General features: G+C 29.3%; 1 protein-coding gene across 5 annotated transcripts in view; it reads right to left on the reverse strand.

The window, feature by feature from the left end:
• Positions 1-2,410: 2,410 nt before the first annotated feature.
• The window catches only part of jvl (javelin-like), a 156,116-nt gene continuing 141,589 nt past the window's right edge, over positions 2,411-16,937 (reverse strand). For 3 of the 5 annotated variants that reach the window (XM_036356855.2, XM_036356853.2, XM_036356857.2), the window contains 2 exons: positions 15,878-16,773; positions 2,411-5,499 (listed from right to left, as the gene is read on the reverse strand). In XM_036356855.2, the coding sequence (XP_036212748.2) occupies positions 4,417-5,499; positions 15,878-16,773 (1,979 nt within the window). In that variant the 3' untranslated portion in view covers positions 2,411-4,416. Of the gene's footprint in view, positions 5,500-8,757; positions 9,465-15,877; positions 16,774-16,937 lie in introns of those variants that run through there. The other 2 variants (XM_070105991.1, XM_036356858.2) reach the window with 2 other exon arrangements.

Here is a 16,937-nt window from a genome sequence, read left to right on the forward strand (position 1 = left end):
TATATTGATAGGTAATACAGCTCTGCAAATTTCTTAAAAAAGACATACATGCTTTCCAATTCACGTACATACATACATACCAAAGGAAAACATATAATTATAATATAGTCTATATAAATTTCAATTATTACATAAAAAATGCAAACTCGTACTGTGAAAAGGTATGATTCGAAAAAGGCGAAAAATACTTACATAAATAAAACAAATTGAAACTATTACTCTCGAAACTATACAAAATATTTATTTTATTTTATTGATATGTTGAATCGTGGTGAGTATGTGGTGTTTTTATCAACATATGTATTTTAGGTATTTTCACCTTATCCTAGAATTCTTTAAATACTCCCGCTTCTAGATGCGGTCAAAATAAAACTAAAGGTCCAATTCGGCTGAAATTTTAACAATACCTCTTGAAAATAATGGTAATTTTGTTATAATGGTGGCGCCATTCGAATCGGAAACTGAGTACTTGTCGGACTTTCCTCAAACAAGAGTGCATGAGTTTTGTTACCTTACGAGAATAATGTTTTGCTTGCTATAACCTGATGAAAACCCATAACTGCTGATATGGATTCCGATAAACTTACTAGACTTGCCATCTAGTATAAGTTAATTTGCTGCCAATATGTAACCGGTTCACAATTTTCCTCATATAACGCAAGATAAAACTGATTTTTGCCAATGCCATAATAATCGGATGAGAGAGAGCAAAAGGTGGTATTGGGCTAACCCTTTTGAAAACTGTGTCTGGCGTAAGTGTCAGACATCTAACAGACAGCTAATCGTGACAAGTGTGACGCGCTTGGCATATCTTCTATCATTATCATACTAAAGATCAATGCCTGACAACGTAGCTGAGGATTCAACATTCTTCAAACGCATCATTACCGGTGAAGAGACGTGAGTCTATCGTTATGACGTCGAAACTATCCAACAAACAATCTAGCGAATAGCGCTTCAAAAATGAACCAAAATTGAAAAAAAAAAATTCGTTGAAGGCCATCCCAGCCTAGGCTTATAACAAGCATACGAAAACTTGGTGTAGACCTCCTAAAAGATAACTAGTCTTTTGATTATGAGCCAGTCTAAGCGTCTAAAATAATTTTGCTATATGGAGAAGTTTAAGCCGTTATAACACAGTTAGGTGCCTATGTAATAGGACTGAATCCACATTTATAACCGGTCAACAACTGTTAAATCTCCAGCGGACGCTACAACAAAACAACCTTTGCATGTGAATACTTTGGTATAACCTCACCAATGTAATTATTTACCACAAGCAGTGAATTACAATAAAACTAAGGTTTTTTTTAATATTTCACATTTTAATATTTATTTCCTTATATTTTTAAATGATCTCTCATTTACATATGTGTGTATATTTATTAACTGCACTATCTTGCTGTATATAAATATAATATATAATAATAATAGTTACAATCATTACAGTTATGTAATCAATCAGTAATGCAATAATAGTTATATATAATCATTTGCAATCATTTCTCAAATAGCAGAGCAAAACAAAAACCTAAATATGCACTTATAAGTATAATCGATAATATAGAATATATAGGATAAATGTTTATAGTACACTTGTAGTTACTATAATATTTATAAGTAGACTTATAGTACTTGTGGATTATAGATGTATTTAATAATACAATCATATGCATTTAATAATAATAAATATATGCTTTAGTCCAGAATAGTCGCGCACACAAGTCTTCAAGTCTATATACAAAGTTGCTAATATTTTACTCACATAGGTATGTATCTATATGATCGCACATACATTTTATGAGGCTGTTTGTGTATTGCTATGTATACATGACACTGTTATATGTATGAACATATTATAACGGTAAAAATTATATGAAGAGCTTCTTAATACATACATATATATAATAGCAGAAAGTATGTGATAAATTATATTTTTATATGTAAGTGATTACTTTAATATAAAATTTGCATAATGAAATCATTTTTCAGAGACTATTTTTAAGAAAATTAACAAAAAAATTGAACATATTTTGTTGCCTAAGTATTAAATTATTACTTTTTCTACACAATTTGCGCTTAAAATTAATTTGATTAAAAATAATAATAATTTATATTACAAAAGAGTTATTTTATTTGCAAAAAAAAATATTTTTTTAATATATAAGTATAAATTTACAAATATTTATTTATGTTCTTTTTATGCAATTTATCAAACAGAATTTATTATTAAATTCACAGTTAAGTGATTTAACTGTTACAATAGGCTTGCGTATCTTTAAATATTAATTTAATTAATTTCTTTTTGCAAAAAATGCATGCAAATGCTTAAAAAATATTCATACTAAATATAATTAATTTATAATTTATGAAAATTAATGATTTTTAGGTTTTATTTAATGTGTTGTATTTATTTTTTATGTTATTATATATGTATGTAGCATGCGCAGCCGTACCTACACCCATGCATATAATTACTTCTAAAGCATTTTTTTCTCAATTTAATTTTTTTACAATAATTTAATGTTTTTAACGTTAGAAATAATTAAAACGCGCAGCCAACTAACCCAGTTTCACACGTGTGCTTTTAAGACTAGTTTTTTTTTGCTTTTTGGATCTTTTATGTCTCACAATAAGATTTTTATAATGACTAACGTTAGAATTATTTCCACTTAACTGTAATATAAGAAAAGTAGTCATTACTAAGCTGTAATCACATATGCAAAATATACTTTTGATTACTTGAATGCTTTGTTGTTGTTATTTTTCCAAATTTTCCATTTAATTTATTTTAATTATTTTTAAAAAAACTTTAATACAAATTTATTGACGCATTTACAAAATGTTTACTACTCTCTGAGCTGCAATGCGAATAAGGAACTTTTTCTTAATATTTAGTAATGTAGCATATAAATATTTTAATAAGGAAAAATAAACAAACTAGAATAATAATAATATGCAAATATGCGTATAACTGAAGTTGAAAACCGTTCACACTACAGTCGGTTCTACGTAACCGGAACGGACCCGGATTTTATCTGGCCAAGGACTGTCAACTCGGCATAATTCTGCCGTACAACAATAACAACAAGTTGAAAACAAACTTACATGCAATAAAGTATTTAAAGTTGTAATTCAATTATTTATAAATAGTAATACAATTAAAAATTGTATATGGTCGGTAATGCGACATGGGTTTCTATTTTTTGTAGGTAAATATGAAAGTATTTGAAATTGTAATTAAATTGTTTATAGAGAATAATGCAATTTCAACTTTTCTATGGGGGAAAATTTAATAAACTTTATTTGCAACGAATAGGTGTGTAACATAACTGTGTTTGTATGGAAAAGTAGCTTAAGTTGATAATGTTAGTTTGAGGTTATAAAGAATTTTTGTGAGATAAATTCAAAGCATTTCATCGTAAAATATAATTTTCGAAAACGTGCAATGTTTATTTAAACGCTTTTACTTATATAATGCCAACAATACCACGCCTAGTATCTCGCGAAACTTGACTTAAGCTACTCCGCCATTAAGCCACATATAAATAACTGCTTTTATAATGAACAAAATATTAAATAAATCACTTAAAGTATACTGTTTTTTTTGTATATTTTCTGCACTTTAACCAACTATTAAAACAAAAATGCAATTTTGAAACGCTCAAACCAATATATGTACATACTCGTACATACATCTTTGAAAGTGTATTACTAAAGAAAACTTGAATATTTTTTTAAGAGAAATTTATGAAATAAAGGTATTGCAGGGTGTTTATATGTATATAAATATAATATTATGTATAATTTTAGTAATGAGTTATTATTTAGATATTTAGAAATATACGTATTACAGTGTCTCACACATACATCATAAGTGCAAGTGTTGTGTTAGTATTGTAAATAAGTAGCCATATTTGTGGATAAATGCGAAAATAAAAATAATATAATTTTTAAAGGCGAAAAAATACAAAATCTACAATGCACGATACAAAAAAAATTCACAATACAGCGAAAACCTATTGACGCTTTACAACAAACAAATCAAATATTAATTCGAAACATTGCTTTTTCTAATTTAAATTTGAATTTTTTAAAAAATTTGCAACATCAAAATTTTTGCTAAGAAAATCAAATTTTAACTTTTGATAGATTTTGCATGTTTCAAAGTTATGCTAAGAAAATTTTGTATTTTTTTTTACTAAATAACTGTATGATTAATAATTCAGTGCGCCTATTTTTAATAAATGAATAAATATTTTTAAAAAAATTTAAATATTTGCATACAAAAAAAATGAGAACAATATTTTGCTAAAAAGAAATTAATATAAAATTGAACTATGCGAAACACACAAACAATTAGAAAAACACACAGTGTTAAGCAAAGTTGGAATCATATAGTGCTTAACACGCCGCTTAATTCAGGCTATCAAAAAATTCCTCTTCCTCTTCGGCCTCCGCTGCATTTTCATGTACTTTCTGTGCAACCGTCGCTTCAATGACAACCGCCTCCTTGCCCCACGGGTCTAACGCCAGCTGACGATAGTAGAAACTATTAGCGCTGCCCGCGCTATGACTACTCTCAGTACCGTTCTTGCGCGCATCTAATGAAACATCGATACTCTGTTCTACCTCCTCCTCCTCCTCTGCATCATCATCATATCCGTATTCCTCAAAAGTAGCATCATGTTGCATGTGATGCACTTTGAATGCTGCATCAGAACCAAAACGCGTTTTATTGCGTTCCGCCTGTTGACTGCGCGTCAACGCTGTATTAAACCAAATATTCTCATACGCCTCTTCGTCCTCCTCTTTTTGCTCCCAGCTATCACTGTAATCATCATCCTCATATTTATCCAAACAACCGACAGTCGCTTGTTTGCGCTGCCACAAATTCAGGTTCTCACACAGTGGCGCGCTCTCCAACTCCTCCTTGATTGGATAGACCGTACGCAGTTCGGGCCGAGCAATGCGCGATTGCTTCTGCTCAATGCTAAAATCATCATTACCGCTTGTCGCCTCGAGCAATGAGTCACTATAGCCATAATCGAAGGTCACCAGCAAATTAGCGCTGCCACGATCCGAACTGCGCAGCGATTCGTTCGAGTAGTAATAATCATAGCTGGGTATGCTGACCTCCGGCAGCAGCGAGTTCATCTTACGCACCGGTTGTTGTTGCAATTTAGTTTGCTCCTCCAACTCGTAGGCGCGCACAAAACTATAATGATCCTTACTTTTGCTCTTCAGCTGCAGATTTACGCTCAGCTGAAGCGGCTGCGTACGCGTCGCGTAGGTGGTGGGCGAAAACGCGCTACCGCCTACGCTGTGGCCGTCGGTGAGATGGTAAGCCACGCGCTCGGCCGCTCCAGTGCCATGGTTGTTCAAGGCTTGTGTCAGCACCTGTTGCCATTGTTGTTGTCGCCAATTTTGTACAGTTGCGGAGTTCACAGAGTTCTCATTCGGTTTGTAAGCTGGCAGCAGCTCATAGAGCAGTGAATGCTGTAAGCGTGCAAGAAAGGCCAAAGGATTTTTTTGTTTGTTTTGATTTTTGGAAAAAGTAGGGAGAAAATAGAAAAATAAAAAAGCAAACAATTAATAAACGAGTAATGCTAGAGTTGAGTGTTTAGCGGAAATTGAGCGGGAGAACAATTAATATATGCATGTGAGTGCAAATTTAATTTTCGGGCTTTGGAGTAATCATGCTATACAAAATTTTAAGGTTTTTTGCCTTTTCTGAAAGTGTTAGTGGCACATAAACACAATTAAATAAAGTGAATAAGACAAAAAATATATAATTGGGAATATATAACAAAGCATTGAAAATAAATAAGTGTATGTATGTATAAAGAGTGCTTGCTCACACCAACTGCAACCAACAAAAAATTTTCGGGTTATTTACTTTTATAAATTTAATACACAAACAAAAAATAATTACAATTTACAATAGTGACACTAAATTTATTTGGCAAGCTCGTGATAATTTTAACTTAGTTGATAATAATATTAAAATTGCATCATTTATAAGCAAAATTAAAATTATGTGAAGTAAATAAAAAATTTTTTGACTCGCTAAACATATAAATTCCAAAAAATATTTATAAAAACTGTTTTTAAACAGTAAAAATGTATAAAAAAAATTTTCAAAATATTTTCATGAAACGAAAAATTAATATGCTTTTATTACAAAAAAACTTCTGAAATTTTTTTATAAAAAAACGATAAAAATATTAATTCCAAATTTACATAAAAAATTTTATACAATACTATAAAAATATATTAAAAATTTGTATTGAAAAATATTGTCAAGAAGCATAAAAATAAATATAAGTTTATAAAAAAAAGTATTCTGATATCATTTTTATATTATTCTGGGTACTTTTTTTAAATTATTTTGATATTTTCTTATATTGTTCTGGTACTTTTTTTTTATTTATTTATTCTAAAAAATTTTTTTATCACGAGCACCAAAACTAAATTGAATTTAAAATTTAAAACTTACAATTTTCCACATGTTTAAAGAGTTTTTATAAAAAATTTAATGAAAAAAAATTTATTGTGAAGCAGCGTTAGCAGCCTAGCTGAAACTTCAACTTGAAACAGACATTTGCGAATAAAAACTTGAAGCAAATAACAACAACAACTATATATTAAGACGACTATATTTGTGGCGAAAAAGCATCATTAGGAATGTCAAAATTGTTGTACAAAACAAATGTATTTTAATGTACATTTTTTGGATATCGAAATATTTGCATATGAAACCTACAAGTGTTTTGAAAATTAAAAAAATAAATCAAAATATTTTATATATACATACATATATTTTGCAGATACCCTCAATTATGCGAAATATGATTTATAAAATATTTTTGAAGGTTTTTGAAATTCATTCGATGTATTATTATCTATAATCGGCAAGAAAATATCAAATCTTGTTTGTCAAGAGAGCACTTTATTGGTTATATCCACTTATGAATTCCGAAAAACCGACTTTTTTATATGCATATATATCGAATGTGCAAATATTTTAGAATATTCTCCGAAAATTTAAGCTTGATCCGACCAATAGGTTCGGAGATATGAACACATTTATAAAAATATTTACCGTTTGGACCGATCGAATTGAGATTTTCTAAGAACTCTTTCAATATATTTGTCAGGTAATGATCGAAAGATAAAATTGCAAGACAAACATTTCGATTTTTTAAGCCATTGGGACGTGTAAATTGTTTCACAAAAAAACTTTTTTTGGGAAGCCCCCATTTTGTCAATAATCAAATTTTTGATTAGCCCTTCGATCATTACCTGTAGTCATATATATATAGTGATAATTTTTTTTTTAAATATATGTATAATTTTGAATTTCAGATAAGTCTTTACGGAAAGATTTTAATCACACCCTATCACCTTCTTCGGTGGTACCCTTGGAAATTGGCTACTGATTATCGAATCACCGGCTTTTTAAAGGCAGAAATCTCGTTAGGGCTTATAAATACTAGCCAAAGGTGCTGAAAATATTATGATTCTTTTTTAGCTACGTCGCAAACCGAAGCAGAATTAATAATAATTTTCATTAAAAATTTCTGACCTTGGAAATTAAATTTTGAGTGCTTCAAAAATTATGCCAACGACAAGTTTATCTCAAAATATAAGTTAAATTTAGCACAAATTTGAAGATGCTTGCTCTTCATTGGTAAATTTACACATTTACTATTTTTAAAGACTGTTGCTCACCAAAGTTTCTGAAAAATTTATTGAGGATGAAGTGTTTAAAATAATTATAATTTTAAATGGACTACGTGAAAAGCTTTTTTTAAGTGCAATAACAGTAAAATTTTTCAAGCTATAATTCTTCCTATAAATTAAGTATGTGTGTTGTTGTATGTGTTTAGCTAGGGGGGCGTAAAAATGCATTTATATAAACCAAGTGAGCACATACATGTATGTATATGTAGGGAACTGTATAGGAGTCATGTGAAAGAAAGAAAGTTCAAAACCAGAGGAAGTAATTCCAAAACGTAAAAAACAGCGTCTACATGTATATGTTTGTTTGTGTGTGTGTATATGGTGAAGGGGCTTATATTGGTTGGATAAGGCAGTGCTTTGGGTGAACTAAAACTATTTTTCTACTAAAAACTACAACGCAACAGCAAAACGATAAGGAAAACAAAAGAAAAATAAATTTTTGTAAGGAAAGTGGTGAAAAAAATAACAACTAACTAAAGCAAATTACAGAAGTGCTAGGGAAACCAAAAAAAAACAAAGAAAGTAAAGAAACAACAACAACTTAAGACGAAACGAAACTTACGCGACAGACATTTTTGCTTGTTGCGGCAAAAACGTTGGAGTAGTTGCATTTGTTGTTGTACTGATATTTGTAGGAGTTGCATAAATGAACAGGAAGACAGGAGCCAGAATGAAGGACAAAAGCTGTCAAAGCGTTAAGGCTGGCAACACTGGTGTTTGTTGTTGTACGTTTTAGTTGCATTTTGTGCCTAACAAAATGGACAAAAAACAACAACAAATGCGCGTTGCATGCTGCTTGCTGCCACTAACGCTGTTGGTGACGTTTTCAGCTGGAGGCTTTTCCGTTTTTTGCGAAAAATGCTGCTTGTTAACACATGCCGCGCGTCGTGTTTCCCCTTTGGTCAAGTTCCAAGTTTCAAGCCTGCTGAACTACTTTCCTCACGCTGTTTCATAGTTGCTTGAGCGTGTTTGGCGCTGTGTGTTTGTTTGTATGCTCTTATTTTGAATACGAATTCTATTTGGTTAGCTTTTTGTGGTGCATGCAATCGGTTAAATAATAATAATTAACTGTATGTATGTACTCAATTTTGAATATCTGGCTACTACTGGGCTGTGAAGCTTGTCATGTGACGCGCTACCGCCTTGCTGTTACTGCCAATTCATCAGTCAGTCAGTGTGGTTGTTGCTAGATGTTGTTAACACTTTTTTCAATTATTACAACTTAAATACATTCATTTGTATTATTTAGTAGTTCGTGTTTTGTTTTAGTTTTAGTTGTAGTACATTGTGACCACCCACAAGTCGTTATTTACTCATACATCGTATTTTACATAGGTTTAAGTGGCACTCGTTTGTTTCGATTCGGGCGTTTTATAACGTGTCTTTTGCATGCAATCATCAGCTGTTCATCGTAGTGACCAAAACACAGATTTAAATATACATATATATATATTTTTATTATTTAACATTTTTTTTTTGTTAACACAATAGTCCCGTGGTCCAGTTTGCACGTTGTGTTTGTTGTTGTTGTTGTTGTTGTTGATAGTGACGTTGTAGCGTAGTACAGTTGTAGTTTTTGTAGTTGTAGATTTGTGGTGGTGTGATGTGGTGGGGGGACGGGAACACAATACACATTATATTAATTAAATAAATTTATATTTTTTCAAATGATTTTTGATATTTTCATTTTTCAAAGTTATTTGCCTAATTTTGACAAGCTTGTAATTAGTAGATGTAGTAATCATTAAGTAATTGATTTAAAATTCAGTATAGATTGTTGTTTTTGTAAATTACATTTCATCAGCAGTTTAGTGATTATTTAACAAGCATGCAAGAGTTAGCGGCGTCATGTAAGTTATACAGTTAAGTTAAGTTGAGAAGACATAGAAGAGCAAACGTTAAAAAAAAGATAATAAACAATTATTAAATAAGTGAGATTAGAAAACATTGTATACAGCAGTAGTTATTATATTACATTATTTATAAGAAAATATACATTTATATTAAAAACTTTATATTTATAAGAAAGTATTATTTATAAAAAAATATTATTTATAAAAAAATATCATTTGCGAAAAGAAATATTTTTGTAAAAAAAAATATTTATAAGAACATATATTATTTCCAAAACATATTTGTCTGACAAAAGACTATAGAAAATGTTTGCAATTTTCTGTTAATTATTTTCTATTTTTTATTTTTATGTATTTCTGTAATTTTGTAAATAATTTAAAAAAAATTTTATAAACAAATATATTATCTATAAAATAATATTATATACATATACAAAAAATTACAAAATTTATTAAAAAATAAAATTTTAATTTTCAAGAAAAACGTTTATTTTTAAAACATATTTGTCTGAAAAAGACTAAATAAAATATTTGCAATTTCTTTAAATATCTTTTTGTTTAATAATTTTTTTTATAGATAATATTTTGTATAGCTTGTATTTTTAAAATTATTGAATAAGTGAGATGTGAAAACACATTTGCAATTTTTAGAAAAATGTTATATATAAGAAAATATTTTATATTCAAAACATATTTATTTGCTTGCAGAAGACTATAAAATTTTTGTAATTTGTTTTTAAATAATTTTTTTTTATGTAAATAATAATTTTTTATAAATTTTTTTTTTTTTTTAAATAAATTTTTGTTTGTTAATATTGCTTTTTGTAAATAATTTATATTTACTATTATTCACAGCTAAAAATTTCGTTTATTTTTGTTAAATTTGTTAGTGTGTGTAAATTGTAAGTTAACGCGACTACGAGCGATGCGCTGAAATGATATTAAAAGTTGAGACACTGAAATGCGAAATGCTCGAAATGAGTTATTAAATATGATTTAAAACAAAAAGTGAAACACTACTTTCTTAATGTTAACAGCGCCGAATATTTAATGAAAGGTTTTTTGTTTTCTTACTAAAATGAAAAACTTGACAGTTGCATGACATTTACTAACTGTATATGTGAAGTTGCCGTCATTACAGTTGTTTTTAATGCAAAAAAGTTTCTATATGTAATATATTTAGATGTTTTTGCAGTCTAGCTGACCCACGTTTATATATATTATATAAATAATACCTATAAGCTAATGTCTGTAAACTAAAAGCAGTTAGGAATCTAGTGGACGCGCAGAATTCTTAAGTAGTTTCTTGAGCAAACAAAATTTTTCGGGTTCTTTAAATTTTAGATAGTTTTTAGTTTCCATTATAATTATAAATATAATTCATGTTTTTTAATTTTGACAATTTTAATTATTTTTAATTTTCAAATTTAAAAATTTTTTTTTTCGATTTAGGTATTAACTGTTTATAAATTGAAAACTGAATCAAACTAATGAAAAAACAATAATTTTCACAACCGCTCATTTGTTAGCAAAAACGTTGAAATGCCAAGAAGTTTTTAGAAATAAATAAAATAAGTTGAAAAACTAATTATCAGCTAGTTTTTACAAAACTCCAAGGAGAATTATGTGTAGGTAACATCTTTAGTTTTTTGAACATTTACAATTTTTTAACGTAAGAGTTCTGAACACCCACTTTGAAGCCTTCCGATAAGTTACAACTTTTAACAATTTTTAGAGTTGTAATTTAAGATCGACAAAAACGATAAATTCTGGACCTATACATTATATGGGAATGACCTACAATTAACAAACCTACAATGTTCAAACAAACTTGCCGCAACTTTCGTTAATGGAATTTATTGAGAGACTTTTACAAATCAGAAATACTAAAAGAAAAGCACTTGTTCTCTCGAATGAACAAATAGTTTTATTGACTGTGTTTTTGTAAACATTGCTTGTGTTACAATAAGCTACTAGTAATTAATAAAGAGAAAAGTCAGCTATTCAATCATTGTCACATAACCTTAACCAATACACCGAACGAGAAATTGTGGGTATCCAAGCTAATTTACTGGAAAATAATATTAGAAATTATTTAAAGAAAATATTTTTCAAATAAATTCGGTAAGATCTCCATTAGAATTGTTCTCTCATAGATTCTTGCGTAATTTAAATTTTTAACGAATTCACCTTAGCATAAAGGAAATTTAAAGCGAAGTATATAGGGTGAAGCCACAAAGTAACTTCTTTTCAATATTAATATTATTTTCTTATATTTACTCTATTCACATTAGGTGTGACCGTCTTGGGTTTGTAAATCAACCTACAGTAAAACCTTAAGGTTCCAAATATAAAAAATGGCATCGGAATTCTATCCCCACAATTTTCGGGTCTACGTAACTAGAACGGACCCAAGTTTTTTTTCCGGCCAAGTACTATCAACGCGGCCCCCTACTCAGAATTATTTTGAATGATTTCTGACTACCTGTCAGCGGAAATAATCTATATTATTTATTGTTGACACATATCTTATTGAATTCTTTTAAAAGATGATTTCTTATGCGGCTACCACAATAGATTAATCTCATACATTTTCAACAAGATATAGTATAAATAATAAAACATAACCTCATTTTTTTAGTAAACACTGAAACTGAAGAATAAAACATTATTAAAAAAATGTTTTTAATAACACGTGAGTTCTAAGATGACACCATAATACAAAGAGATAAGTTAAATAAAATTACATCTGTTGCTTAAACCCATCAACCATTACCTCACAACAGCACTAATGAAAACATATACAAATCTATGTAAAATATATATGTATATGTACGCCGTTAACTGTTGCTGTATATATGTATGAATCAAATAAATCAGCTACTCACACATGCATATACAGAGTAAAAATCGAAATATTTATTAATTATGAATGAGTATGTATGTAGTAAAAGTTCAAAAAAACATTTCGATTTAAATACACAAAGTTTGGTAATATTTTATTAATAATTATGATTATGGTTTTAACATAAAATTAGGATGTGAGCATAATTAATAATAAAAAAAATAAAAATTAAAAACATATATATTAATATATATTTTTTTCTCTTCGTATGTGTCTTTGATACACCGGCAAGTATTGAGCTTAATACAAAACGCGCGTAAGTAAATATTTATGTAAAACCCATAAATTTAATATCTTCTTCATGTTAACGTAATATACAGTTATGTTTTACATATATATTGTATTAAAATTAAGCACATACAAGTTTAAAAAAAAATTACGATTATAATAATAATAAACATTAATACGTAAAGTATTGACATTGAAGTTATAAACTAGTTAATTGTTATTATTTAGTAATTACATAAAATAATACATTTAATACATTTTTTGTTGCTATTTATCTTTATATGTATGTATGTATATGCAGAGATTTTGCTTAAGCGAAAAGCAAAAATTAAAAAAAAAATGTATTTGATAAAGTTTAAACACAAAAAAATACAGTTTTATGTTTATTCTATACAAAGAAATGACTGCCAACAAAGTGTCTGTGTTTGTTGGGTGAGATATTATTATTATTTTTTATTTATAATTTCTTTTATAGTTTTGTTTTTTTTAGCATTAAACACAAAGTATAATGCAGTCTGCGGCGCATGTCCTGCTTGACAGGTTTTTTTTTTGCAGTGTATGAGTGTGGTAAAAAAAAATTGCTTTTTCTGCTAGTTTCAATTTCGTTATGGCTCTATGTGTGCATAACCAATTTTTGTCTACTTCGGCAAAAAAATAAATAAATTTTTATCAGAAGAAATTGCGGAAGAGTTGTTTCGGGCCACTAGGAGAGCATTAAATAAACGATAACGCCAAAAAAAGAGCCTAAAAGCTATCATGTAAATAAAATAGTATAACTATAAATGTTGAGACCGCGTACATTCTAAATAATTGCATACAGGCATACAAAAAAACAATTTGTTATGATAGTAAGGTTTTCATAACGATTTCTTTACAGAAAAATTGGTTTTTGAAAATACTTGTAAACATATTTTTACATATTTCAACAAAATAAATATGAAGTTATGTGAACGAAAACCAATTACAGTTTAGGTTAGCGTTCAACATTATTTTTCGCTGTGTATGCCAAAAAAAAATTTTTATACAAAGTTGAATTTGCTACTTTTAAACTATATAATGCAGCTTTATAGTATTATCTAAGCTTGCAAAGTGGAAGCAGAGCTACTACTCTTCCGAAAAGCGACATTTGGGGAAATGAAAGTATCTGCAGAATCTCAGGAAAAAGTATCGAGCACTTTTCAGTTAATAAAAGCAGTTCGGTTTGATTATAGAAAAAATTAAAAATTATAGCAGCTTTCAACTGTGCGAAGTTCGTGTAACAACGATGATGTTAACATGCAAAACCGAGTATGTCAGCAAAAATTATAAATTTAAATATATTTCTGAGACAACTCACTCATTTTAGGTTTATAAAATTTTTTTTATACGAGTATTTAAAAGCACATTTTCTAGCTTAGAAATAAATTAAAATTTATAAAATTATTTTAATTGTTCTTGAAGACGGAGGACCCTACAACCAGCTTATTAATTTTATTTACAGCTAAATAGATTGAGCACTGGAGCTGAGATTGCTTGAGTACTGAAATTTGAATGCATAATTTAATATGTTTTTGAAGAAGAAAATTTTCAAACATTTGATAAAAATAAATTTAAAAAAAAATATATAATAAATAAATAAAATTTAAAAAATATAATAGAAAAAAAATATAAATATATATTAATTAAAAACCAAATAAAATCAGAAACAATTTTTTTTTTTTAAATTTAGAGAAAAGATATAATAATTAATTTAAAAAAAATATGTAAAAATATATAAATAAAATTCTTAATACAAAAAAAATATTAGTAAAAATTTTAAAAATTAAATAAAAATCAAATGAAATAAAAAAAAAATTAAAATAAGAAAAAAAATGTTAACATAAAATTTAAAGAAAATTAAAAAAAAAATTAAAAAATTAGAAAAAAGAAATAATAAAAAATAAAAATATGTAAAACAAAATTTTTGATAAAAAAGAATTAGAAAAAATTAACTGAAATTAAAAAAAAATGTATAAGGAAATATGAAAAATTGAAGCGAAACATAGTGACTTCAAACACTTGTGTCTGCTATCAAATTTGTAAGCATATTGAAATTTAGCTAATTTATTAAGTATTTTATGTAGTCTACATTAATTCTTTGAAATGTGAAGTAATTATAAATTTTTTTGGTATTTTACAAAAAAAAAAATTTTTTAATGAAAATTCGTAAGCTTTTAGCATGCTTCAGTTTGAGAGTTATAAAAGTTTAGCAAAAATATTTCTGCATAAATAAATAATCTAAGCCAATATCAAATTCAAAACCCAATAAATTTATGCAATCCAGCCACCAGCGCCCAAAATTAGTTCAATTTACATGTTGATATATGCAAGTGAATTGTTAAGTATGTATGTATGCATGGGTGTATGACAATGAGCCTATGCGTTATGCTAGCCTGTACACATGTAAGTAATGATTCTTTAATGACTACACACGTTCACACTTCAAGCAAAAATGTAAAAAAGAAAAAGTAGAAAAAACAAGCAGTAAAACAAATGATAAATATTAGCACTTTTTGCCATTATACTAAGAATCCGAACATGTTTGTACGCTATGACTTAATTTGGATAAGCGAAGTGGAGCGATTTGCAATCGCCATTTTTAGCAATAATTCTTTGTTTTTTTTGTTTTTGTGTTACTTGTGTAATATTGCTGCATATGCAATGTTTAAATATGTATTATATGTAGGTATGTAGGTATATGTGTGTGGATGTTAGCAGCTAAAATTTACGTTTCTTCACCTTTTTGTTTAATATTTGCATTTTAGTTATATATAATTCGTTAAATTAAATAGTTTTTTTGTTGTTGTTTTTACGTAATAATAATGCTATGCGTATTTACGTATGTATGTATGTATTAATGCGTTCATGTAACGATTACTAAATGTAGGTATGTAGCATGTAGTAGTTTTCAACGAACAGCGTTCAGCGCAGCGTAGTACATATGTATATTTGCTTCTGCATGTTATTTATTTTGATTTGTTTTTGTTTTTTTACTTTTTTGATTGCGTTTGTAAATTTTTGTATTTTAATTTGAATTTTTGTTGTTTAATGCTAATGGTTTATTTATTATTCAATTATGCTTTTAGATTTTAAGCCAACCCAAAAAAGTCGATTTTAAAGTGCGTACCTTGCCACTATCGCTATCGCTCTGCTGCTGTTGTTGTTGTTGCTGCTCCCCACTGCCGCCATCTTGCGACTGACTACGGCTCGCTATGCGCGCACCCACCACTGAGGCGCTGCTAAAGCGACGCGCAGTCGCACTGCTATTCACCACACTTTGACCAGAGCCAGCTGAATTAGTGGCGGCGGCGGCGGCGACATTGCCACCTGTGGCGCGGCGCAAAAATTGTTGTGCACCATAATTGCTTGTATTCAATTGTGTATCCTTGCGCAGCGTTGCATTTATATGCGCTGCTATGGCGCTGGGCTTTGGCGTGCTGCTCACAATGTAGCTACTCGCCGAACTGGTGGACAGCGCAGTTGGCGAAGTGGACGTTAGCAGTGTTGAATTGCTGTGATTATGGTTGTTGTGCGCCGTGGTGTAGGCCGAGACTGTGGGTGATGTGCAGAAGACATCACTGCCACCACCAACACTATTACTACTGACGTTCGAATGTTGATTATGCTGATGTACACGCGACAATGAATCCAAATGGCGTACACGTGAGGTGAGCGATTCACGCTTTAGCTTCGGTAGTGGAGAGTTTTGTAGCACTCTCGTGGACGGAGTTGGTGTCGCGTTGCAGACTATACCAATCGGTGACTTCGAGGTAGCATTTGACAAGTGATGCGTCGCCAACGGTATGGAAGAAGATGTAGAGCTGCGACTCGTATTGGTACTCAGCGATGAGTTGTCTTTGCGTATACTTTGTGCGGAGTCGGCACGTTTCAGACTGTTCGGTGATTTGCTGTATAACAGATTGCCGGTACTGCGACACAGTGACGACTTGTTCGAGTTGCCGTATGTGTGGGTGGAAGGAGGTGAGCGACCTGCAGTAGATGGACGTCCGCTAGGTGGTTTGCCTGCGGAGAAAATTTCAGTGAACGATTGATTTGAATAACATATTTAAATTGTAAGTGTGGTACATTTTATGAAAAAAAAAAAAGAATGTTCATATAAAAGGGAAAAAATAATTATAAAATAAAACAAGAAAAAACAATAACTTTGGCTGCACCTAAGCTATAAT

Source organism: Bactrocera oleae, chromosome 2, assembly GCF_042242935.1.
Source record: "Bactrocera oleae isolate idBacOlea1 chromosome 2, idBacOlea1, whole genome shotgun sequence".
In the NCBI taxonomy this organism is placed as follows: domain Eukaryota; kingdom Metazoa; phylum Arthropoda; class Insecta; order Diptera; family Tephritidae; genus Bactrocera; species Bactrocera oleae.